The sequence below is a fragment of the Monodon monoceros genome, unplaced genomic scaffold (genome assembly GCF_005190385.1).
Source record: "Monodon monoceros isolate NGI ecotype Baffin Bay Population unplaced genomic scaffold, NGI_Narwhal_1 Super_Scaffold_19, whole genome shotgun sequence".
Taxonomy (NCBI): Eukaryota; Metazoa; Chordata; class Mammalia; order Artiodactyla; family Monodontidae; genus Monodon; species Monodon monoceros.
In genome coordinates, this window is record NW_021703775.1 from 56,987,433 (window position 1) to 57,011,810 (window position 24,378).

The 24,378-nt window shown below is 37.3% G+C and overlaps 1 protein-coding gene across 2 annotated transcripts in view; it reads left to right on the forward strand.

Moving 5' to 3' along the window:
• MAP4K3 (mitogen-activated protein kinase kinase kinase kinase 3) overlaps nucleotides 1-24,378 on the forward strand; it is a 185,496-nt gene that overhangs the window by 57,115 nt on the left and 104,003 nt on the right. For both annotated transcript variants that reach the window (XM_029231412.1, XM_029231413.1), the window contains exon 2: nucleotides 1,685-1,742. In XM_029231412.1, the coding sequence (XP_029087245.1) occupies nucleotides 1,685-1,742 (58 nt within the window). The remainder of the gene's footprint in view (nucleotides 1-1,684; nucleotides 1,743-24,378) is intronic.

A 24,378-nucleotide genomic window follows, 5' to 3' on the forward strand; every position in this document is an offset into this window, starting at 1 on the left:
GGTACACTCTGCCCCATCCTCCTTAGAAAATGCTCCCAGAATGTCTATTCTGTGTGTGTGTGTGTGTGTGTGTGTGTGTGTGTTTGTGTATGTGTATACCTTCTCATCATAGGGAAGGGAATAAATGTGTGGCACTATTTGAATTGTCTGTCTCATATAATGGAAATTAAGTTTAGTTTGAAATAAATGTTGAAATCTGTTTTGAACTGCCTGTAATAAGTTGGCATCCTAAGTGTTTATTAGTCATGGGGATTTTTTTTCAAAAGGAATGAATTTTCCCTGAAAATTTTAATGTTTTCTTAATTTGTATTTTTAATACCTTTGTTCTTCTTTGAGTTTAAAGGTTAAATTTTATATTTCAGCAGTGACTGTGTCCCATATATATCTCCTTAGAAACTGATTTTTTTTGTTTTTTAATGCCCCAGTATTCCTAGAAGGATTCCGATGTTAATGCTGTTATCATCCCTTGTGGGTGATTCACTGATCTTTACCAATCCATTAATAAGAAGTGTTACAACTAAGTATTATTCTCATCACATGAATGAATTTTTCTGTGATCAGGGAATTGCATATATTGGTCTTCATTGGTTGATATGAAAATCAGTTTATTAAGTTTCAGTTCATAGTTTAAAATATTATTTTGAAAATTCTGATTCAGTTATAAAACATTTTAAATTGACAAAAATAACTGCCATTTTTATACAAATTCAAAAGACAATTTCTGCTTATTTATACATAATTACAGCTGTAAACATCGGCAATCTAATATTATGGATTGATTTTTTTTAATATTTTTATTTTTAATATGTGGCTTGTAAAGATATATTTGGTTTGTATTAACTGCACTTATTTCATTGTACTATCAGGTGTGTTTAAACAGATGCAGGGAGGTTGTTTTTACAGTTTAAAAATGGTGCTTGCTTTTCATATTATGAAGTTTTTAAATTTACAAGTTTAAAGCTAGTTAATTCAAGATTTTAACGAACCTTTGAATGAATGGCAGTAGAATGTAATGCTTAAAAAAGCTCAGACTCTAGCGTTAGACTGCCTGGGTTAGAATCCCAGCACCGTCACTTACTAGGTAGATGGCCTTGGCAAGTTCTTTAACTTCTTGGTGCTTCAGATTCCTCATCTGCAACATGGGAATAGTATTAGTACCTACCTCATAAGATTGTTGTGAGGATTAAACGAATTAATATAAAAACACTTAGAGGGCTTCCCTGGTGGTGCAGTGGTTGAGAGTCCGCCTGCCGATGCAGGGGACACGGGTTCGTGCCCCGGTCCGGGAAGATCCCACACGCCGTGGAGCGGCTGGGCCTGTGAGCCATGGGCCCTGAGCCTGCGCGTCCGGAGCCTGTGCTCCGCAATGGGAGAGGCCACAACAGTGAGAGGCCCGCATACCGCAAAAAAAACCCCAAAACACTTAGAATAGTGCCTGATGTATGTATACTAAGGTCTGTGCTTCTGTTAACAATATTATTATCACCATTATTAAATTTATACGTAGATTAATGTTGAAATTCATTTTGAAGAATATACTGTTTGTTTTGTAAATATAAATCACTTTCGCAATTCTTGCTTTAAAAGACTTTTCTGAATAATTGAAAATAAATAAAAGCTAAAATTACATTTTATGAAGTTTTTATGAAAGCTTTTTTCACAATTATCTTTTCTTCTCTTTTAGGCACGGAATGTTAACACCGGTGAATTGGCAGCAATTAAAGTAATAAAATTGGAACCAGGTAAATTCATTGAAATTTGGTGTTTCTTATTGCTCTCAGCCACTGGATAGCTTTCAGGGTTGTTTTAATGATGTTTGGTCAACCTTCTCTTGTTGTTCCCAACATCTGGCAAATAGGACTAGTGTCTACTCTTTCCTTCACCTCTTTGAGACCTGTAGACATGTTGCCCAGTTCTTCCCTGAAAAATAGCTAATAATCGCGGGAGGGAGGGGAGCTCCTGAGGAGACTTTGTTCCTTCTGGACGCAGTTGAGCTCCCTTGTCACACGTCGTTAGTGGTGTATTTCCAGGTTAACACTGTCCAGTGATGAGGGGCAGTGTGACGCAGTAGAAAGAATGGGACTGAAATTTGCTGGTTGTAGTCCAGCTCTTCGTGTCCCACTGTCTTGCTCTGTGAACTTGGGCAGGTAACTTAAGCTCTGAGTCTCGGTTTCCTCAATAAACCTAGCTCTCACATTTCACAGGTCGTTAAGATTGTAATAGCTACCTTCCACCTTTAGTAGCTTGTCAAGCCCCTAGGACTGCTCCATATTTTTCGTCTGCTTCAACTGTATTCTATCCCTGAATTCCCCCCACTCCCTGCAAACATACCCTTCCCTCTTTTTCTCCCTCCCACCATAAGTAAGTAAGTGTACTAGTGTCTAGACTGAGTTCCACGGCGATGATAGTGCCTTTCTGAGGGTGCCTTTCAGTATGGGCACAAATACATCCAGTAATTTTTTTTTTTTTTAAGTGTAGGCAACTTTTTCTATGAAAGTCGAGATAGTAAAATATTTTAGGCTTTTTGGACCACAGGTAGTCTCTGTATACAGTTCTCTCTCTCTTCCTCCCTCTCTCTTTTCATCCTCCTAAAATATAAAAACCATTCTTTGCTGAAAAACCATTCTTAGCAAACCAGGCCACCTGCGCTTGTAGTTTGCCCACCCCTGATTTAGATCATCAGTAGACTTTTTAGAAGTGCTATTAAGATGAAGTTTGAAGGATGTGTTGACTGACTGTGATCAAACCACACTCAAATATAATGAATTAAAAAAATACTTTTTAAGTTACAGGTATTTACAGATTTTTTATATCCTAATTATATTCTAGCATCACATGACAAAGCTTTTTCTGTTCTCTGAATCTCCTGTTGTTTAGCGGAAATTTGAAATTGACAAAATCTGAGGTTAAGAAAGAAATTAAAGGTTTGACATTTGAAGCAGGGCCTCCATTTTTAATCATTAAGAAGTGGCTATGTTATTGATGAAGTAGTCTCTAACTGGTAGCAGTATGTACATACATCATTCCTTCAAATCAGTTTAGTGCCTCCTCTTTCAGGAAGCCTTCCTCCCCTGACCCCTGCCCTGACTAAGATGACTCCTGCAGGAATAGCTCTGGAATACCACTTACCACAGCTGTGCTTCCAGAGTCGTCTTTCTTTGTTCCTAAGTTTTAATCAAATTTATGTCCACAGCACTCAGCTTAGCGTCGGTGCATAGTACACATTCAGGACATCTTAAAATTTCCTTTAAAAAATTAGGAACTTAAAATCTTATTGTTCATCAAGTCATTTGTTTACTGATTAGTGAATTTTTTGTGTTATGTTCATCTTGAACACTGCCTTGTATATATAGATCATTGTAATAAAATAAAACACAATTAAATAAAAAAAGCTTATTCCTATTCTGCCACTCAGAGATAACAAGAGTTACTACCATATATGTTATTAGTTATACACTTACATTTAGTTTATATTGGATTCCCTACTTGTGTGTTCATAGAAGTCACCTGAATTTTTTTTTTGGCTGCGTGTGTGGCTTGCAGGATCTTAGTTCCCCGACCAGGGATTGAACCCCGGCCCCCTGCAGTGGAACCCGGAGTCCTAACCATTGGACCGCCAAGGAATTCCCCCTGAATTTTTCCGTTTAATTTCTTTATTTTAATTTGTTTATATCCTGTGAGAAATGTTTAACTTGTTGGTGAGCTTGAAGTATATGGCACAGTGGTTAAGTGCACAGACTCCAAAGCCAGACTACTTTGATTCTAGTCTGGCTTGACCACATTGCTTAAGCTTTTTGGATGGACCTCTGTTTCCTCATCCCTAAAATGGGGATAATAATAGTAACTTCCTCTTAAGGTTGTTGTAAGGATTAAGTAAGCTAATATATCTAAAGCACTTTAAGAGTTTCTTTAAAAGTTTCTTAATTTGCCATAATGACATAGCAGTTCCACTCTTGTGTATCTACCCACACAACAACTTTCACACACAAATGTTCACAACAGTGTTATTCATAATAGACAGAAGCTGGAAACAACCTAACTGCCCATAAACTGGTAAATGAATAGACAAAATGTGTCCATACAGTGGAATACTATTCAGCAATAAAAAGAAACAAACTGTTGATACATGCTGTGACATAAATGAACCTTAAAAACATGTAAAGTGAAAGAAGCCAGATAAAAGAAACTACATATTATATGATTCCATTTATGTGAAATGTTTAGAAAAGGCAAATCTACAGAGTCAGAAAGTGGATTCGTGGGCTGGTGTATGTGGCAGGAGGATTAATAATTAATGGGCATGAGGGATCTTATTGGATAATGAAAATATTGTAAAACTGATTTATAGTGAACTTGGTGAATTTACTAAAAAAAAACATTGAATTATGCACTTGATATGGATGAATTACATGATTTTAAAATATGCCTTAATACAGTTATAAAAAATAACCACAATACCATTGTAGTCTCTTACAATATTAATAATAGCTTCTTAATAACAAATAAGTTTCACACATTGTAATTAGTTGATGTGTCTCAAATTTCTTTTATATCCATAGGTTATGCCTTCATCTCTGTTTGTCTTTTTCTTTGCCTTTTGTTTGTTTGAAGAAACTTGGTTATTTGTCCTGTAGGATTTTCCCTCAGTCGGGGTTTTGCCAGCTGCCCCCCTGTAGGATCATTTAGTGTGTTCTTCTGTGAGTTAGTGGTTAGTTCTAGAAGACTGGTAAGAATCAGGTTTGATTTGGCATGTGGTGGAAGAGGACAGCTTTGTTGGTGGTATTATGTTCTCATTTTTCTAAATTACAATTCTGATATCCAGTCTTTGGCATTTTGAAAAACAAACTTAATCTGAAATAGTCAATGTAGTGGGAATGATTTTAAGAATTTGCGTCCAAAGTTGTTTTTTTCTTTTTCCCTCCTTTTCTTTATAACTGATACCCAGTTTGAACGTGAAGCTAGATGAAAACTTCTTTGGACATTTGGACAAAATTGTTTACTTAAGTGTGAATTTGGTCTAAGTATCTCGCTGGGGCTTCTAATCTTATTCCTGTGGCTTTAATTTAGATTTGATTTTCTCAATTGTTCTTTGATTAAGCATCAGTCTATAACATTTTTTAACTTAAGTTGCAAAGACAATGTTTGATCATTGTAATAAAAGTTAAAAAAAATACAGTTAAACAAGAAGAAGAAGCTAAACATCATTCATCATTCTGCCACCTCTATAAACACTTGACTTTTAGTGATTTTCTCCAGATTTTTTTGTGTATTTATGTACAGGCATACCTAGTTTTATTGGGCTTCACTTTACTGTGCTTCACAAATACTGTGTTTTTTACAAATTGAAGGTTTGTGGTGATCCTGCATTGAGCAAGTCTGTTGGCACCATTTTTCCAGTAGCTTTTGCTCACTTGGTGTCACTGTGTCACATTTTGGCAATTCCCATAATTCAAACATTTTCATTATTAGTATAACTTGTTATGGTCATCTGTGATCAGTGATGTTAATGGCAAAAAGATTACAACTTGCCGAAGGCTCAGATGATGGTTAGCATTTTTTAGCAATAAAGTATTTTTAAATTAAGGTATGTACTTTTTTTTTAGATCTAATGCTATTGCTTAATAGACTACAGTTAGTGTAAACGTAACTTTCATATGTACTGGGAAACCAAGAAATTAGTGTGACTTGCTTTATTGCAGTCTTCTGGAACTAAACCCACAACATCTCTGAGGTATGCCTGTACAAACACCTAACATGTATACTGCACACACAGAGACACACACACTTAGCTACGCAGACCACAAAGGGCCGGGCAGAGTTCAGAGATGGATAAGAATGTACTGAGATCAGCTTGATTTGCATGCTTACTGCTGAACCGGTAAACAGGCATTGCAAAGGATAAGTAAGAGAAGAATACCATGAGTGGGCACAGCTCCCCAGTGCTTCCCCAGGTCCTCAGAGGTGACCCAGACTGGTAGTCCGTGCAGTGAGTGATTTGTCAACCACAAAACGCCTGGCTTGCTGCCATTTATGCTATCAGGCTTGCGGAGGGACAGCATCAATACTCAGCGAGTGGTGTAACTCTTCTTAGAAAAGGCAATTATTTGTTGTGACACTGTTCAGTAGTTTTGTGTTCCATTTCTTACTATGTCCTCAGATCTGTAGCTGGCCTGGCCATTGCCTACCAAAGATGCAAACACATGTATATGTACATGAGTGTGTTTTATCCATAAATGGGTTGATTTTTTACATTTTCTTTTCATTTGAAAAGCATTTCATGAATTTTTTCTGTTAGTATTTCTACACCACCATTCTTTAGTTGGCTGCATAGTATTCAGCAGTATAAATTATAGCTGTTTAATCAGTCCCTAATGATTATAACACTTAAGTTTTTACAATTATAAACCATGTACCTCTATTTATTATGTATCATGTACCTATGAGGACATCTTTTGTCCTTGTACATATGATTATTTTGTCATGATAAATTAATTAGCTGGTCAGAGGATATGTACATTTTTAGGAGTTTTGACATATACTAGGGATTATGCCTGACATTTCCAGGGTTTGATTTTTTGTTTTTTGGTTTTTTTCCTATACCTTTGCCCACAAAAGGATATCATTATAATAAAATCTTTACTATTGATCAAAAACTGATGTCTTACTGTTAATTAACATTTCTCTGTCTTCCAGTGATTAGGTATCTTTTTTCCCCATATAATTCTTGGCCTTTTATTTTTATTTTATGAAGAGCTTGTTTGTGTCAGTCATTTAACAAATATTTTTTCATTGTCCGCTACGTGCCAGGCATTGGTCTAGGTGCTGGGCACATAGTGGTAAATAAGGCAGACTCTTACCCTTGAGAAGCTTATATTTTAGTTCAAAGTGACAGGAAACACGTAAACAGATAAGATAATTCATGAACTAAAATAAGGTATTGTTGAAAGTGGCCAGAGGCTACTTTAGCCAGTGTGGTTAAGGGAGACCTTCAGAGCAGGTGGCATTTGGGTTGAGACTTGAACGATGAGAAGACAATAGTCATGGGACAGTGTTGGGGGGAGAGCATTCTGGGTGGTCAAGGGCAAGTGCAGTGACTCTGAGACAAGAATGAGTGCTGCAAGGCTGAGGACAGAGAGAAGGCCTGTATGGCTGGATCATTGTGAGCCAGTGGGAGCAGGGTGTGCAAGGGGGCTGGAAAGCTAGTCAGGGACTAGGTTATAGATGGCCCTGGGCACTGTGGTAAGGAGGTTAGATTTTACTTGAAGCTCAGTGGAAAGCTTTTGGAGGATTTTTGGCCTGAGCAACTGGGTGATACTTTAGGTACTGTTTACTGACATGGGGAAGACTTGAAGTGTGGATGGAATCAGTAATCCTCTATTTATTATGTATGTTTTAGGCATCTGCTAGATATCTAGTTGGAGATGTTGAATAGGCAGTTTGACACATGCATCTGGAGCTTTAGGAGAAGTTAGGTTACACATACAGATTTGAGGGTCATCAGCGTGTAGGTCGTCCATGAAGCCGTGGAAGTAGATGAGGTTACCTGAAAAGAAAGGAGAGATAGAGAAGGATGGCCCAGGTTGTAACCCTGGGTGATTTCCATACTAGAGGTCTGCTAGAGGAGGAGGTCCCAGCAAAGAAAACTTGAAAACAGGTAACAAATTAGGTAGGAGAAATATCTGCTGAGGGTTTTGTCAGTGAAGCCTTAGAAGAAAGTCTTCCAGGCAGGAGGGAGATTAAACTGTCAGATGATGCTGAGAGATGTGGAGTAAGATGAGGATTGAGAATTGGGCATTGGTTTTGATGACTTTGATAAATCAGATTAGTGGTTAAGGAGAGAATGAGAGGAAAGGAAAAGTGAAGATAGCAAGAAAGATTCTCCTCTCAAGGCCTTTTGCTGAAAAGATTAGCAGAGAAATGGGGCATTAGCTGGAGTGGGACCTGGAGTTTATGGAAGGTTTTTCTAGAATACATGATACTCAGTTATGTTTTGTGCCAGTACAGTGAGAATAAACCAGTAGAGAAGAAGAAATAGATGTTGCAGAAGCTAATGCAGATAACTCCAGGAATAAAGTCCGAGAAAATGAAAAGAGACAGGATCCAAGGCGTAAGTCTAAGAGCAAGGAGACTTGATTCATTTTAACAGGAGCTAAGGCAGAGGATGAGTATATAAGCAGGTAGGAGGACGGAATTGATAGTGGAAAGATTGGTTATTACCTGATTGTGCCCATTTTCCTTTTGAACTATAGGACACGGTTATCAAAGCTTTATGCTTTGAAAGGCTCGCCAATCCCACTATTTATTTATACATATGTGTATATTTTATATACACATATAAACTTTTGACTTTCGTTGTACTTTTTTTTTTTTTAACATTTAGACCTTAGATCCATGTAGAATTAGTTTGATGTATGATGTGAAGTATAAATCGAACTTAATTTTTTTTTCTCAAATAGTTAAATCTAGCTCTTTGGTATAATTGGTTCTGTTCTGGGCTTTCTGTTTTAATTTAAGGACTTGCCTATTTATTTTGTTGCCAATACCACACTGAAGCTAGCCTTTAAAATAATACTTTTCCTGAGGTAGGTTGTTGCAAAGAATATTTTTTATAGAACCTGATGAAGATTAACATAATGATTGATAATGACATATTGTTTGGATATCAGAGATAGATACAATAATGTAAGATACTCAATGACATCGGAAAATAAAGGATTCCATAAAGGTGAGTTTTCTAAAATCCTCTTTAAATTGCAAAAATTGTTTTAACCATTGTGTTTGTGAATATTTCTCAAATGCATTTCACCTCAAATAACATACTGAGAGTAGTGTAGTTATCGTAATGTAACCAATAGTTACAAGTTGTCCTCAGCAGCTCATGACAAAGAGAAATATTGTGGTGCCTCTCAGAAAAAGGCTCTAAATGACAGTGACTGAACGACAATAACATTTCCCCCCTCTCCGTGTCACTAGTTGCTTTTTTTTGGCCACGCTGAGCAGCTTGTGGAGTCCTAACCACTGGACTGCCAGGGAATTCCCTAGTTGCTTCTCTTTAGGTCGGTAAACATTTACTGACATACATTAAGATAAATGGTAAGGCACATTTCTTGATTTTGAAATCTCTGCCTCCTCTGTCTCCTGTTTCTGTTGTGTTGTTGGCCAGGAGATTGGACAATCAGATTTGTTAGAATTGCATCTAATGAAAAAGTGAATATGCTGTGAGCTTATCAGAAGAACTTGCCTTTGAACTTTGAGTCATCTCTTTTACCTTCTCAACGTACTTTTTGTCCATGCCTGGTTCTCATTTATGTCCTGAAAAGTTAAAGTTACTAAATAAGTGCTTAGTTTGAAACTTAATCGTTTCTACGATGGGTAGTGGAAGTCAAAGAGAGAGCATATAGCGTAGTGGTTAAGAATGTGGACTTTGGACCCAGAGTGCTTTGATTAAAATTGAGGCTCCATCATAGTAAACTGTGTGACCTTGGAAGATTATTAACCTCTCTACCTATTTTTCCTTTCTGCAAAGTAGGGGCAGTAATAGTTCCTACCTCATAGGGTTGTTGTAAAAATTAAGTAGTTTAATGTATTTGAAGTACTTAAAATAGCTGTAATTTTTATTAATAGGGACTTAAAATTGTTATAAATACATTGATGTGCAATTAAAATGAATAAAATAAGCTATTATGTTTTCTTGTTTTAGAAAACAAATGCAACAACTGATTTCTTATACTGTCTACTGACTTAATCCTCTCTCTTACTATCCACTCCCCCACCTCTCCCCGCAGTACACACGATACACTCTTACACATGCCATAGAGCTGCTAGACATACTGAACGTGCTTTGGGTGTTAGACTTTTCTTTGTGATACTCTGGGGGCTGTGGAATGAGGCAAGCTTATAAAATTATTTCCTTAAACTTACCTTCTTTCAGTTACTACTCATATACAGTGAAATAAAGTTCAGGAAATTGCCTTTTTTGAACTTAAATATTATGTCTACAGTAGACTATAAAATCCTCGATGGAGGAGGCTTTGTCTCTTAATTATAACCTTGAGACATTGTACAGCTCTATGCACATAAATGTTTGGTAAATATTTTACTGAATGAATATTGTATATGATAAACTAAAACATCCAGAATGATTATTTTTTATGTGAAAACCTTTTTTTATGTTCAAAAAACCCCACAACTTACGAGTTCTGTTCCTAGAGTTCTTATACTTTGTGGAACAAAGCAACTTTCTAACCTTTTGAGCATACCCATCCTACTTGCTGGAGAAAATGGAGAAAAATATTTATTATTTGTAAGACAAAATAAAATCAATCTCCAGGTAAACAAATTAACCCTTTTTATATGTTTAGTTTGGATCTTTGATATATACATATTTAGTCTTAAAAGCTTATAGGTGTCATGTATATAAGTAACATTAATAGGCTCTGAAGTACTGACAGGTCCTTTTAAAATTAAAAACTAGGGGAAACACAGCTATCATATTGAGTTTGCTTTCTATGTCAGAGGAGGTACAGGGGAGAATTTGGCAGCAGAATTCAAACGGGTCCAGAAATCAGTAGAAAATAATGATGATGTGCAGAACTTGGCTTAACAGGAATCCACTTTCTTTTTAAAAATATTTATTTATTTATTTTTGGCTGTGTTGGGTCTTCGTTGTTATGCACGGGCTTTCTCTAGCTGCAGCGAGCAGGGGCTACTCTTCGTTGCGGTGCGCGGGCTTCTCATTGCGGTGGCTTCTCTTGTTGTGGCTCACGGGCTCTAGAGCACAGGCTCAGTAGTTGTGGTGCATGGACTTAGCTGCTCCGCGGCATGTGGGATCTTCCCGGACCAGGGCTCGAACCTGTCCCCTGCATTGGCAGGCAGGTTCTTAACCACTGCACCAGCAGGGAAGTCCCAGGAATCCACTTTCTTATTAGTGTTTTTCCAGATGGTAGAATTATTTTTCTTAAATTCACATATCCACATAGCAACTGCAACAGCAACACTAATGGTGATAAAAGTCACAGCAGCCACTTTTTGGATACTTGCTTAGGACACTGTGCCAGACCCTGTACTAAGCTCTTCATATGCATTGTTTCACAGTAATCCTCACAGTAACAAACGCTGTGCAGTAGGTATGGTATTATCATCCCCATCTCACAGGATAGAGGCACAGAAAGATTAAGTAATTTGCCTAGGGCTGTATGACAGAGGAGCAAATTTAAATCCAGGTTTATGTCTCCCTAGAGCCTGTGCTATTATGTATGTTGCTTTACAGATGCTTCCTGGAATTTTTAGAATAATTCCCAGTTCTCCGGCAATATTTTTTGAAAGTTTGCCTGTCTACTATAGAGCTCATTATTCATTTATTTTCAATGTTAAATTAAATTTTAAGTTTTTATAGTTTTTTAAAATTTATTTTATTTATTATTTTTGGCTGCATTGGGTCTTCGTTGCTGCGCGCGGGCTTTCTCTAGTTGTGGCGAGCGGGGGCTACTCTTCGTTGTGGTGCACGGGCTTCTCATTGCAGTGGCTTCTCTTGTTGTGGAGCACAGGCTCTAGGCGTGCGGGCTTCAGTAGTTGTGGCGCGCGGGCTTCAGTAGTTGTGGCTCACGGGCTCTAGAGTGCAGGCTCAGTAGTTGTGGCATATGGGCTTAGCTGCTCCACGGCATGTGGGATCTTCCCGGACCAGGGCTCGAACCCGTGTCCCCTGAATTGGCAGGGGGATTCTTAACCACTGTGCCACCAGGGAAGCCCTATAGTTTTTATTTAACATAATTTCAGACTTTAGGGGAAAAGTTGAAAGAACAGTACAAAGAATTTCAATATTTCATCAAGATTTCTCAATATTAATATTTGCTACATTTGCTTTATCTTTTCCTTATCTTATCCACTTAAAGATACCCTCTTCTCCTGAATACTTTAGTGTGTATTTCGTTAGAGCAATGAAATGTCATTCATTGCCTTACATAACAGTACAGTCATCAAAATCAGGAAATTAATGCTGCTACAGGGCTGTTATTTAATCCACAGACCTTATTCAGATTTTGTCAGTTGCCCCAATAATACCTTTTTAGGAAAAAGAAAATCTGGGATAATGTGTTGCATTATGTTGCCAGGTCTCTTCAGTTTTTTTGTTTGTTTGTTTTTTAATCTGAAAGAGTTCCTGAGCCTTTGTTTTGAATGCTAGGTCTGTTTATTGCTACTGATGCATAGTTTCCACTAGGTTCTCTTAAGGGATAGAGCCAGGAAATAGATGTATGTATGCACACATAAATATGTACATACCCACACACCTCTCCCTTCCCTACCCCCCATCTGTGTTTATCGAAAACTATGACTTCATGCTTATACCTCCAATACCAGTGTAACACCATAAAGTTCATTCTCTCTTTTCTTTCCATATGTGTAACTTCCTTCTCCAACAGAGGGAAACCTGGTTTCCATTATCGGTAGTATATTTACTTACTTGCTTAATCCTTGAACATAAAAGTAATTTCAGAATTGTTAACCTATGCCTCTGAGAACTCAGCTACTAACTGGAGGTCATCGTTTGTTTAGAATATTTATCTCTAGGCTGAGGACGTATAGTGTTCTAAAATCTGCTTCTCCTTGTGTCTCTCCCTTTGAAAATTGCTTATGTTATTCTGTTGAAGTTTGTATGGTGTATTAGTTTCCAGGCTGCCATAACAAAGTAGCACAAACTAGGTGGCTTGAGACAACAGAAATTTATCCTCTAACAGTTACGGAGGCTACAAGTTGGAAATCAAGGCGTCAGCAGAGTTGGTTCTTTCTGAGAACCCTGAAAAATATGTTCCCTGCTTCTCTAGCTTCTGGTGATGGCCAGCAACCCTTGGCATCCCTTGGCTTATAGGTGGTTCCGGTCTCTGCCTCTGTCATCACAGAGCAAACACCCTGTGTCCAAATTTCCCCTTCATATGAGAACACCAGTCCTAGAGACTACCATAAAGGCCTCATCTTAGCGTGATTACAGCAAGACCCTGTTTCCAAATAGGATCACGTTCACAAGTACTGGAGGTTCAGTTCAGCATATCTTTTGGGGGGACACATTTCAACCCATGATACATGACCAATTTATTTGTTTCTGTTTGTATTCATTTTGGGGATGTCTCCTTCATCTTTGATTTTATTTCTTTTAGAGTATTTTTTTAAGTATGTGCAACTTGAACATGATTCAGGGAAGTGTCATTCTTTTATCTTTTTTTATCCTATTCCCACTCATCCGCTGTGGATAACCACTATTTTTGGTCTCAGATTTATCCTTTCCATGTTTTGTTTTGTTTACCCAAATGAGCAGATACATGAATATTTTCTTATTTTCTCTTCTTTTCTTTTACAAAAGGTAGCATACTATAGCTATCCCTTTGAATTTTGCCCTTTTCACTTAACAGTCTGTCTGGAAAATCATTCCACATTAATTCTCATTCTACATAATACTCCATCATATGAATCAGTCACTGTTCTATGTGTGAGCCTCTAGGTTGGTTCCAATACATTACATTTACAAATAACGCTGCTTGTAAAATTTATGTCATCCATATTGATAAATGCTACAAAATGGTGAACCTCGGAAACGTTATGCTAAATGAAAGAAGCCAAACACAATACGTCACATACTGTGTATTTCCATTTATGTGAAATATACAGCACAAGTAAATCCGTAGACACAGAAAGCAGATTTGTTGTTGCCAGGGGCTCTGGGGAGAGGGGGATGGGAAGTGACTGCTTAGTGGGTATGGGGTCACCTTTGGAGGTGATAAAATGTTTTGAATTTAATTTAAACAGCCTCTTGTTTTTCTTGCTGATGTTGGTGCTGTTGACATTTAGGCCACTGGATAGTCAGTGCATCTTTAAACACCTCCCACAAAGAACAGACCCTGAAGTTTATCATTTTAATGACAGTGTGTGTAAAGTATACACTGTCTGTTCACACCTCTTTTTGGTTGCCCCATCAGAGTCAATTTACCTCCTCTGTCTTTCACTTTACAGAGTTTTGTTTTTCTGTTACACTGGAGAAAGTTGAAGTCTGATGATGCTGGCGCTAAAGTATCTTGTGGGAAAATGGGGGGCATGGTCCAGGATGGCAGTGGGTCATAAAGGATGTAAGCCAGAAAGATACTTAGGGCCAGATTGTGTACCATGATACCTTCTATTTCATGCCAGAATGTCTAGAGCTGTGGGTCGCTGAAGGTTATTAGAGAGAAGACTAATACTTAGTCTGTGTTTTAAAAGATAACAGGCAGTAATGTGGCGAATGTACTGAAATGTGTCAGTACTGGAAACAGGGAGACCAGTGAAGAGGTATATTGAGAAGGGTATTAGGAAAAGAATGTGTATGTGTGTATAACTGAGTCACTTTGCTGTACAGCAGAGATTGGCACAGCACTGTAAATCAACTCTACTTCAGTAAAAATAAATTTTTTTTAAAGAAGGGTATTAGAGTTCAGGTTAACTGCTATAACAAAGAAACCCAAAAATAAAGTGACCTAAACAAGATAGACATTTATTTCTCTCTCACGTAACAGTTCTGAGGTGAGTCCAAGTTGGTAGTTCAGTTCTGTTCCATGAGGTCATTCAGGGATACATGTTCCTTCCATTTTATGCCATCACCCAGTAGAGCACTCATTCATCTGCTTATGTGAGGTTAGGTCACTGGTATGTCCATCTTTAGCTTGCTGGAAGAGAGACAGGTATTTTAAGGCAAGTCGCTTTTCTTTTAAGGAAGTGAGGTTGGAAGTCACATACCAGTCACATACTCATTTTTGTGCTAGAACTTAACTTCCATGGCCACACAAATGCAAGAGAGGCTGGGAAATGTGGTCTTTAGCTAGGCAGCTACATGTCCAGGAAGAAGGAAAGAATGGCCATTGGAGGCACAAATCGTAGTCTACCGCAGGAGGCAATTGGGGTATTATTATGAGGATTTGAACCAGGATAGTTATAATAGGGCTAGAATTGAGATGTGTTTAGGAAGTAGACTGAAGAGAAAGAATATATTTCCATTCATCTGAGACATCTTGATTACGAGATATTTAGAGATTGTGTAGTTGTGTACAGTTGTTAATTTGATCTACAGGTCTGGAGCTCTGGAGAGAGGTCTTGGCTGAAGGGGTGGATTTGGAAATCATTGGTGTTTGGTAGTAGTTGCAGTTGGAGAATTTCAAAAAGAAAGAGGGGGTCACTAGTACCAAATGTTGCTGGTACGTCAGGTAGAATGAGAATTGATAAGAGACCTTTGATTTGGCTCTTAGAATGACATGGACCTTTGCAAGAGTAATTTCAGCAGAGTTGTGGAGTGAAAAATAGATTGTAATGGGCTGAGGAATGAATGGAAGTCATGAAAAGGAAGCAAAGCGCAGACAGTTTTTTGAAGAAATTTGACTGTGAAAGTGGAGACTGGTTTAATATAGGAGGAGCAAGGTTAAGGGAAGGTTTTTCACTTTAAAAAATTAATTAATTTATTTTATTTTTGGCTGCATTGGGTCTTCATTGCTAAGCGTGGGCTTTCTCTAGTTGCAGGGAGCGGGGGCTACTCTTCGTTGCAGTGCGCAGGCTTCTCATTTCAATGGCTTCTCGTTGTGGAGGAGGGGCTGTAGGCGTGCGGACTTCAGTAGTTGAAGCACTTGGGCTCAGTAGTTGCGGCACGCGGGCCCGAGAGTCCGCGGCCTTCAGTAGTTGTGGCTCGCGGGCTCTAGAGTGCAGGCTAAGTAGTCGTGGCACGGGGGCTTACTTGCTCCACAGTATGTGGGACCTTCCCAGACCAGGGCTCGAACCTGTGTCCCCTGCATTGGCAGGCGGATTCTTAACCACTACGCTACCAGGGAAGTCCAGGTTTTCACTTTGAGGTAAGTTTGAGCATGTTTGTAGGCTGAGAGGAAAATGTGAGTGGTGATAGAGAGAATAAAGGTATCAAAGACAATATAAATGATGGAGCAAGGTTCTGAGAGGGCTTGGAAGGAGATAGGATCAGGAGGTACCTCTTTTGAAAAGAAAGTAAGTACCTCTTTTGGGATCACAACTTTGTAAAGGGCCAATAGTGGGCACAAAAAAAGATCAGTTTTAAGATTGAGGAGAAGGTAGCAAAAGAAGATCTTTACATCAGGGTCTCCATTTTCTCAGATGTAGGAAGCTAGGTCCGTAGCTGTGAGTGAAGTTGAGGTGGGTAGGTATGATATCTGAGGAATAATGGACATGACTTTTTATTGTTGTTTTAAGAGCCGTTGTAGGAAATAGAAGAAACTGACTAGTTAACAGTGGTGGGACTGTTGTGCAGTGTTACATACCTAATTGAAGTTAGAAATCAACCATTTTTATTATGTCCATTGACATAGCTATGCTACTATTCAAAAGCTGTTGCTAGAACATCACCTAAAAACAATATGTAATTAATTTTCACCTATTAAAAGATCTTTTCTCTAGAAATTAGAGTTATGGGGAAATTAGTATTAAAAGAATTAGACAAGGTACTACCCCACGGTAGGTACACTTGTCTCTATTTTATTTTATTTTATTTTATTTTATTTTTATTTATATTTATTTATTTATTTTTGGCTGCATTGGGTCTTCGTTGCTGCATGCAGGCTTTCTCTAGTTGCGGCAGGCGGGGGCCACTCCCTGCCGCGATGCGCGGGCCTCTCATTGCGGTGGCCTCTCCTGCTGTGGAGCACGGGCTCAACGCACACAGGCTCAGTAGTTGTGGCATGTGGGCTCAGCAGTTGTGGCTTGCGGGCTCCAGAGCTCAGGCTCAGCAGTTGTAGCGCACGGGCCTAGTTGCTCCACTGCATGTGGGAGCCTCCCCGCCCAGGGCTCGAACCCGTGTCTCTATTTTAAAAACTGCTCATTAGTGCATTTCCTGCCCTGTTACATGAATTATCCATCCATGTTACCTTTTCCCCAAAGTCTCAGAGGATAACAAGCATATATTCATAAATTTATCTTCAGCCTTCCTCATAAAGTGGGTAAAAAAACAAACCTGAGAAATGCTAAACAGTTGCTTAATGAGAGATAGAAAAGAGAAAAACAGTACCCAGATATGTCACTTGATGATCTCATCCGCCTGCAGAAAGCCTTCTTGATTCCCAATGTGTAATGCAAACCATTGACTTCTGGCATTTTACTTAAAATGCTGTTAATATAAATTTAATATTTATTGCACTCCCATAATATACCACTATAGAAGCAAGCAGTTTCCATTTAAGACTATTGCTTCTAACAAGGCTTACGTTTTCTTGATGTTTTATGAATTACATTGTAGTCCCAGAGATCTTAACGATAAAATACTAACCTACACTTGTTATCTCATATTTTTTATGATAGCCATTCTGACAGGTGTGAGGTGATAATCTCATTGTGGTTTGATTTCTGTTACCCTGGTGACTAACGATGTTGAGCACCTTTTCATATACCTTTTGGCCATTTGTGTGTCTTCCTCAGAAAAATGTCTATTTAGTTCCTCTGCCCATTTTTAAATCAGATTGTTTGGGGTTTTTTGCCATTAACTTCTGTGAGTTTTTTTTATATATTTTTTGGATATTAACCTCTTATCAGATGTATGATTTTTAGATATTTTCTCTCATTCTGTGGGTTTCATTTTCTTGATGGTCCCCTTTGCTGTACAGAAGATTTTTAGTTTTTTATCATAAAAAAGGCAAGAGATAAGTGTTGGTGAGGATGTGGAGAACAGGAAACCCTTGTGCACTGTTGGTGGGAATGTAAATTGGTGCAGCCACTGTGGAAAACACTATAAAGATTCCTTAGAAATTAAAAACAGAGCTGCCAGGTGATCCAGCAATCCCACTTCTGGGTATATATCCAAAGCATATGAAAGGATATCAAAGAGATATCTGTACTCCTATGCTCATTGTTCACAATAGCCAAGATAAATAAACAACCTAAGTGTCTGTGGATCAATGGATAAAGAAGATACGTATTTATATATACAATGGAATATTATTCAGCCAAGAGAAAGAAGGAAATCCTGCCATTTGCAACAGTATGCATGGACTTTGAGGGCATTATGCTAATTGAAATAAGCTAAAACATTAAATGAGTACATGAACTTCACTGAGGTAAGATATGTTTCTTCAAAACCAGTGTATCTACCCAAATTGGATATCTTTTGTGGAGAAATTGCTGCATAATAAACAAACCAAAAGATAAGTCAGCAAGTAACCTCTTTTCTGAAGAGCATAATGTAAATCAGTTTAATTAGCAAGCTGTTCTTTACACTCTGACATAAAGTGGAGACAGGAAACTCAAATAACAAGAAATTAAGAATCTGACCGTTTATCAGGCTGGAATAGCAGACACAGATAAAACCTCAAACTTAACAGGAAACGGTATTTCTCACAAGAATGATAGAGCTGTAAAGTGTCATAACAAACCCTGTCTTTGAGTGACTATGGCTTGCCTACTCACTGACAAACTTTGCTGTGGAAAATCAGACTATCAGAAACTTCACTTGTGTATAATTATAGCAGCAAGAGTGAAACATCCCATTCTTGCCTGAGAATTTGCCTGGAGAATCTAAGTGTTTTTGACATAGAGTAGCAGTCTTGATTTACAACCAAGACACACAGCTTCAGATAAGGGGTTTCTGGACACAGCATCCACATCTATCTTAACTTCGTAGTTCCTAAGGAAAGAGGACCTTGGTTCACTTTGCAGTCTAGTCCCTTTACACACAGCTCTGCTTTGCTCTAAGCCTATCTAAACACTGCTTCATGTAAATTTCACTTATACTTTACTCTTTCCCAAATCTTTTTTTTTTGAACTTTATTTTATTTTTATACAGCTGGTGGTTCTTATTAGTTATCTATTTTATACACATCAGTGTATACATGTCAATCCCAATCTCCCAATTCATCCCCCCCCACCGCTTTCCCCCCTTGCTGTCCATATGTTTGTTTTCTACAACCGTGTCTCTATTTCTGCCTCGCAAACCGGTTCATCTGTACCATTTTTCTAGATTCCACATAGATGCATTAATATATGATATTTGTTTTTCTCTTTCTGACTTACTTCACTCTGTATGACAGTCTCTAGATCCATCCATGTCTCTACAAATGACCCAATTTTGTTCCTTTTTATGGCTGAGTAATATTCCATTGCATATATGTACCACAACTTCTTTATCCATTTGTCTGTTGATGGGCATTTAGGTTGCTTCCATGACCTGGCTATTGTAAATAGTGCTGCAATGAATATTGGAGTGCATGTGTCTTTTTGAATTATAGTCTTCTCTGGGTATTTGCCCAGTAGTGAGATTTCTGGGTCATATGGTAATTCTATTTTTAGTTTTTTAAGGAACATCCATACTGTTGTTATAGTGGCTGTATCAATTTACATTCCAACCAGCAGTGCAAGAAGGTTCCTTTTCTCCACACCCTATCCAGCATTTGTTGTTTGTAGATTTTCTGATGATGCCCATTCAAACCGATGTGAGGTGATACCTCACTGTAGTTTTGATTTGCATTTCTCTAATAAGTAGTGATGTTGAGCAGCTTTTCATGTGCTTCTTGGCCATCTGTATGTCTTCTTTGGAGAAATGTCTATTTAGGTCTTCTGCCCAATTTTTGATTGGGTTGTTTGGTTTTTGGATATTGAGCTACATAAGCTGTTTATATATTTTGGAGATTAATCCTTTGTCCCTTAGTTTGTTTGCAAATATTTTCTCCCATTCTGAGAGTTGTCTTTTCATCTTGTTTATAGTTTCCTTTGCTGTGGAAAAGCTTTTAAGTTTCATTAGGTTCCATTTGTTTATTTTTGTTTTTATTTCCATTACTCTAGGAGGTGGGTCAAAAAAGATCTTGCTGTTATTCATGTCAAACAGTGTTCTTCCTATGCTTTCCTCTAAGAGTTTTATAGTGTACGGTCTTACATTTAGGTCTTTAATCCATTTTGAGTTTATTTTTGTGTATGGTGTTAGGGAGTGTTCTAATTTCACTCTTTTACATGTAGCTGTCCAGTTTTCCCAGCACCACTTATTGAACAGACTGCCTTTTCTCCATTGTATATCCTTGCCTCCTTTGTCATAGATTAGTTGACCATAGGTTCATGGGTTTATCTCTGGGCTTTCTGTCTTGTTCCACTGATCTATGTTTCTGTTTTTGTGCCAGTACCATACTGTCTTGATTACTGTAGCTTTGTAGTACAGTCTAAAGTCAGGGAGTCTGATTCCTCCTGCTCCATTTTTTTCCCTCAAGACTGCTTTGGCTATTCGGTGTCTTTTGTGTCTCCGTACAAACTTTAAGATTTTTTGTTCTAGTTCCGTAAAAAATGCCATTGGTAATTTGATAGGGATTGCATTGAATCTGTAGATTGCCTTGCGTAGTATAGTCATTTTCACAGTATTGATTCTTCTAATCCAAGGACATGGTATATCTCTCCATCTGTTGGTATCATCTTTAATTTCTTTCATCAGTGTCTTACAGTTTTCTGCATACAGGTCTTTTGTCTCCCTAGGTAGGTTTATTCCTAGGTATTTTATTCTTTTTGTTGCAGTGGTAAATGGGAGTGTTTCCTTAACTTCTCTTTCAGATTTTTCATCATTAGTGTATAGGAATGCAAGAGATTTCTGTGCATTAATTTTTTATCCTGCAGCATTATGTGGTTTTTCTCTTTATCAGTTATTTTCATCAGGTGAAATATTTGAAGAGTCACTTTCTTCATTCTCAATCCTTAAAAATACAAATATTGCTATTATAATTAATTTTTCCATATGTTGAAATATCAAGAAGTCAGTAGGATTATTAAACACTTCCTTTATATTTCTGTGTGGTATTAATTATAGTTTGAATATTTCTCCAAAAACTAAAAATGAGGTGCTGGTTCTGTGGTTTTACAAAAAATATTTTATAACTATATGTTGTAATTACTTAAAGCCAATTTTATCTTTTTATTTTTTTTAATTAATTAATTTATTTATTTGTGCTGGGTTTTAGTTGCAGCTCACCGGCTCCTTAGTTGTAGCATGTGAACTCTTAGTTGCGGCATGCCTGTGGGATCTAGTTCCCTGACCAGGGATCGACCCGGGCACCCTGCGTTGGGAGAATGGAGTCTTATCCACTGCGCCACCACGGAAGTCCCAATTTTATCTTTTTAAAATCAGCCATTGGATTTCATGGTACCTAGTTTAAGATAGTAATTGGATTTCCTGCTATTCTTGTAGCTTGAGATAATAATTGACAGCTTGTTTAAGGGAATCAGCTCTGGGTAGTGAGCTGTGGTTTTACTGAAAAATATTATTTCCATTTATTGTTTCTGTAGTATGAAATGGAGTTTATAAATTATGTATTTCGAATGGTACCACGTATCATATTAAAAGGTAAATTAAAGCTCATCTTATAGTTAAAATACTTTTACATATAGCATAAATGGATATTCCCGTTTCTCTGTGTTTAAAATAGAGGAAGATTTGTGAGTGAGTACCCATAACATGGGCATGAGAAACCTTATTTGTTCCCCATAGTTTAAATTTAAATTTTTTCCTCTGGCCATAGGACAGTGTGTATATGTGTGTGTGTGTGTGTGCATGTGTGTTGAAAAACATAACATTAGATCTACCCTCTTAATAAATGTTTAAGTGTAAAGTGCAGTATTGTTAACAATAAGCTTAATGTTGTACAGAAGATCTCCAACATGATTGAAATTCTAGCCCTACTGAATAGCAGCTCCTCATTCACGCTGCACCCACTACCCCCCGCACCCCCTGCCCACCTCCTAGAAACCACCGTTCTACTTTCTGTTTCCATGAGATTGACTACTTTAGATACCTCATAAGTGGAATCATATAGTACTTATCCTTCTGTGACTGGCTTATTTCACTCAGCATAATATCCTCAAGGTTCATCCATGTTGTTACATATGCCAAGATTTCCTTCTTTTTTATGGTTGAATAATGTTCCATTATATATATAAGTACAAACACCACATTTTCTTTGTCCATTCATGCATCAGTGGACCCCTTGGCCATTGTGAATAATGCTGCAGTGAACATAGGAGTGCAAATATATCTTTGAAATCCTGATTTTAATTCTTTTGGTTAAATACTCAGAAGTGGTATTGCTGGATTATATGATGGTTCTATTTTTAATTTTTTGAGCAGCCTCCATTCTGTTTTCCATTGCAGCTGCATCATTTTACATTTCCACCAAGAGTATACAAGTGGTCCAATTTCTTCACATCCTTCTCAACCCTTGTTATTTTCTATATTTTTTTATAGTGGCCATCCTAAGAGGTGTGAGTTGATACCTCATTGTGGCTTTGCTTTGCATTTCCCTTCTGATTAGTGTTGTTGAACAACTTTTCATATACCTGTGGGCCATTTGTAATGTCTTCTTTGGAGAATTGTCTATTCAAGCCCTTTGATTTTTTAATCAGGGTTTGGTTTTTTGGTGGTGTTTTGTTTGTTTTGGGGTTTTTTTTTTTTTTTTGCTATTGAGTTGTAGAAGTTACTTATATTGTTTGGATATTAACCTCTTATCAGATACATAGTTTGCAAATATTTTCTCTTATTTTTTAGGTTGTCTTTTTGCTCTGCAGCAGCTTTCTAGATTAATGTAATCCCACTTGTCTATTTTTGCTTTTGTTCCTTGTTCTTTTCATATCATATCCAAGAAATTACTGCTAAGTGTTAGAGATGTTCCCCCCCTATGTTTTCTTTTAGGAGTTTTATTGTTTCTGGTCTTGTGTTTAAGTCTTTAATCCATTTTGAGTTGATGTTTGTGTATGGTGTAAGAGGTGGGTCCAGCTTCACTTTTCTGCATGTGGATATCCATTGTTCCCATCACCAGTTGTGGAAGAGACTATTCTTTCCCCATTCTGTAGTCTTGGCACCTTTGTTGAAAATCCATTAACCATATGTGTGTGGGCTTATTTCTGGGCTCTCCATTCTGTTCCATTGGTCTATATGTCTGTCTTTATGCCAGTACCATAAGGTTTTGATTACTGTAACTTTGTAATATGCTTTGAAATCAAGAAGTGTGAGGCCTCCAGTTTTGTTCTTCTTTCTCAAGATTGTTTTGGATATTCAGGAACCTTTGTGGTGGTTCCATGTGACTTTTAGGGTTGTTTTCCTATTTCTGTAAAAAATACCATTGAGATTTTTAGAGGGATTACATTGAATCTGTAGATCACTTTGGGTAGTATGGACACTTTAACAATATTAAGTCTTCTAATCCATGAATATGGGGTATCTTTCCATTTATTTATTTGTAATTTATTTCATCAGGATTTTGTAATTTTAAGTGTACAGGTCTTTCCTAAGTATTTTATTCTTCTCTTATGAGATTGTAATTGAGGTTTTCTTAATTTCCTTTTCTGATTATTCATTGCTTGTGTATATAAACACAACTGATTTTTATATGTTGATTTTGTATCCTGCAACTTTGCTGAATTCATTTATTCTAACAGTTTTCTTGTGGAATTATTAGGATTTTCTACATGTAAGGTCATATCATCTGCAAGCAAGAGATAATTTTACTTCTTCCTTTCCGACTTGGATGATTTTTGTTTCTTTTCCTTGTCTCTCTGGCCACAGGACATTTAACATGATCCACGATAGACAAAGAATCAAAAAGATGAGAATTCTTCTGGGTATATCAATTCTTAAATAAGAGCTACTTATTTTAAAATAATACCTATTACAAAACTGTTCCCTCATGTTTATTTTTCCCAGATGAATTTAATTATATTTTTTTATGTTCAAAAATGATTCAGTTGGTATTTTGATTGGAATTACATTAATTCATGAGACAATTGCCATCTTTACCATAGTAAATTCTTCTGTTCACAAGTGAAGTGTCTTTCCTTTTTTTTTTTCAGGTCTTTTAACTCCCAAAATACTTATAAATAAAGTATTTTATTAAAATGTGGCCTACACATTTTAAAGCTTCTCCTTAGATACATAATTTAATTTGATGTATGTATTCTCATTTGTTAACTTGAGGATTTTTTTTAAAATTGTTTCTGGTCGTTTTTTTCAGTTGATTTTTGTTTGCTTGCTTTCTAGGATCACAATCATATATATTGCAAATAGTGAGAATTTTGTATTTCTACTGTTCATACCACCTTATTTTTTTCACTTGTGGGTTTCAATTGCTTCATACTTCTGGAATAATTCATTAACTCTTTCAGATTAAGTGCCCCTATTATGTGTTGGGAGACAGAGTGAATAAACAAACATATAGTATATTAGATGTGATAAGTGCTGTGGAGAAAAATAAAGCAGAGTATGGGTGTTGTGGAGTTGTTGTGGGTTTCAATTTTATGTAGGGATATCAGAGACGGTCTCATCTTAAAGGCAACAGTTGAGTAGAGCCCTGGAGGAAGTGAGAAAGCAAGGCAGCTGGGAGGAAGAGAACACTG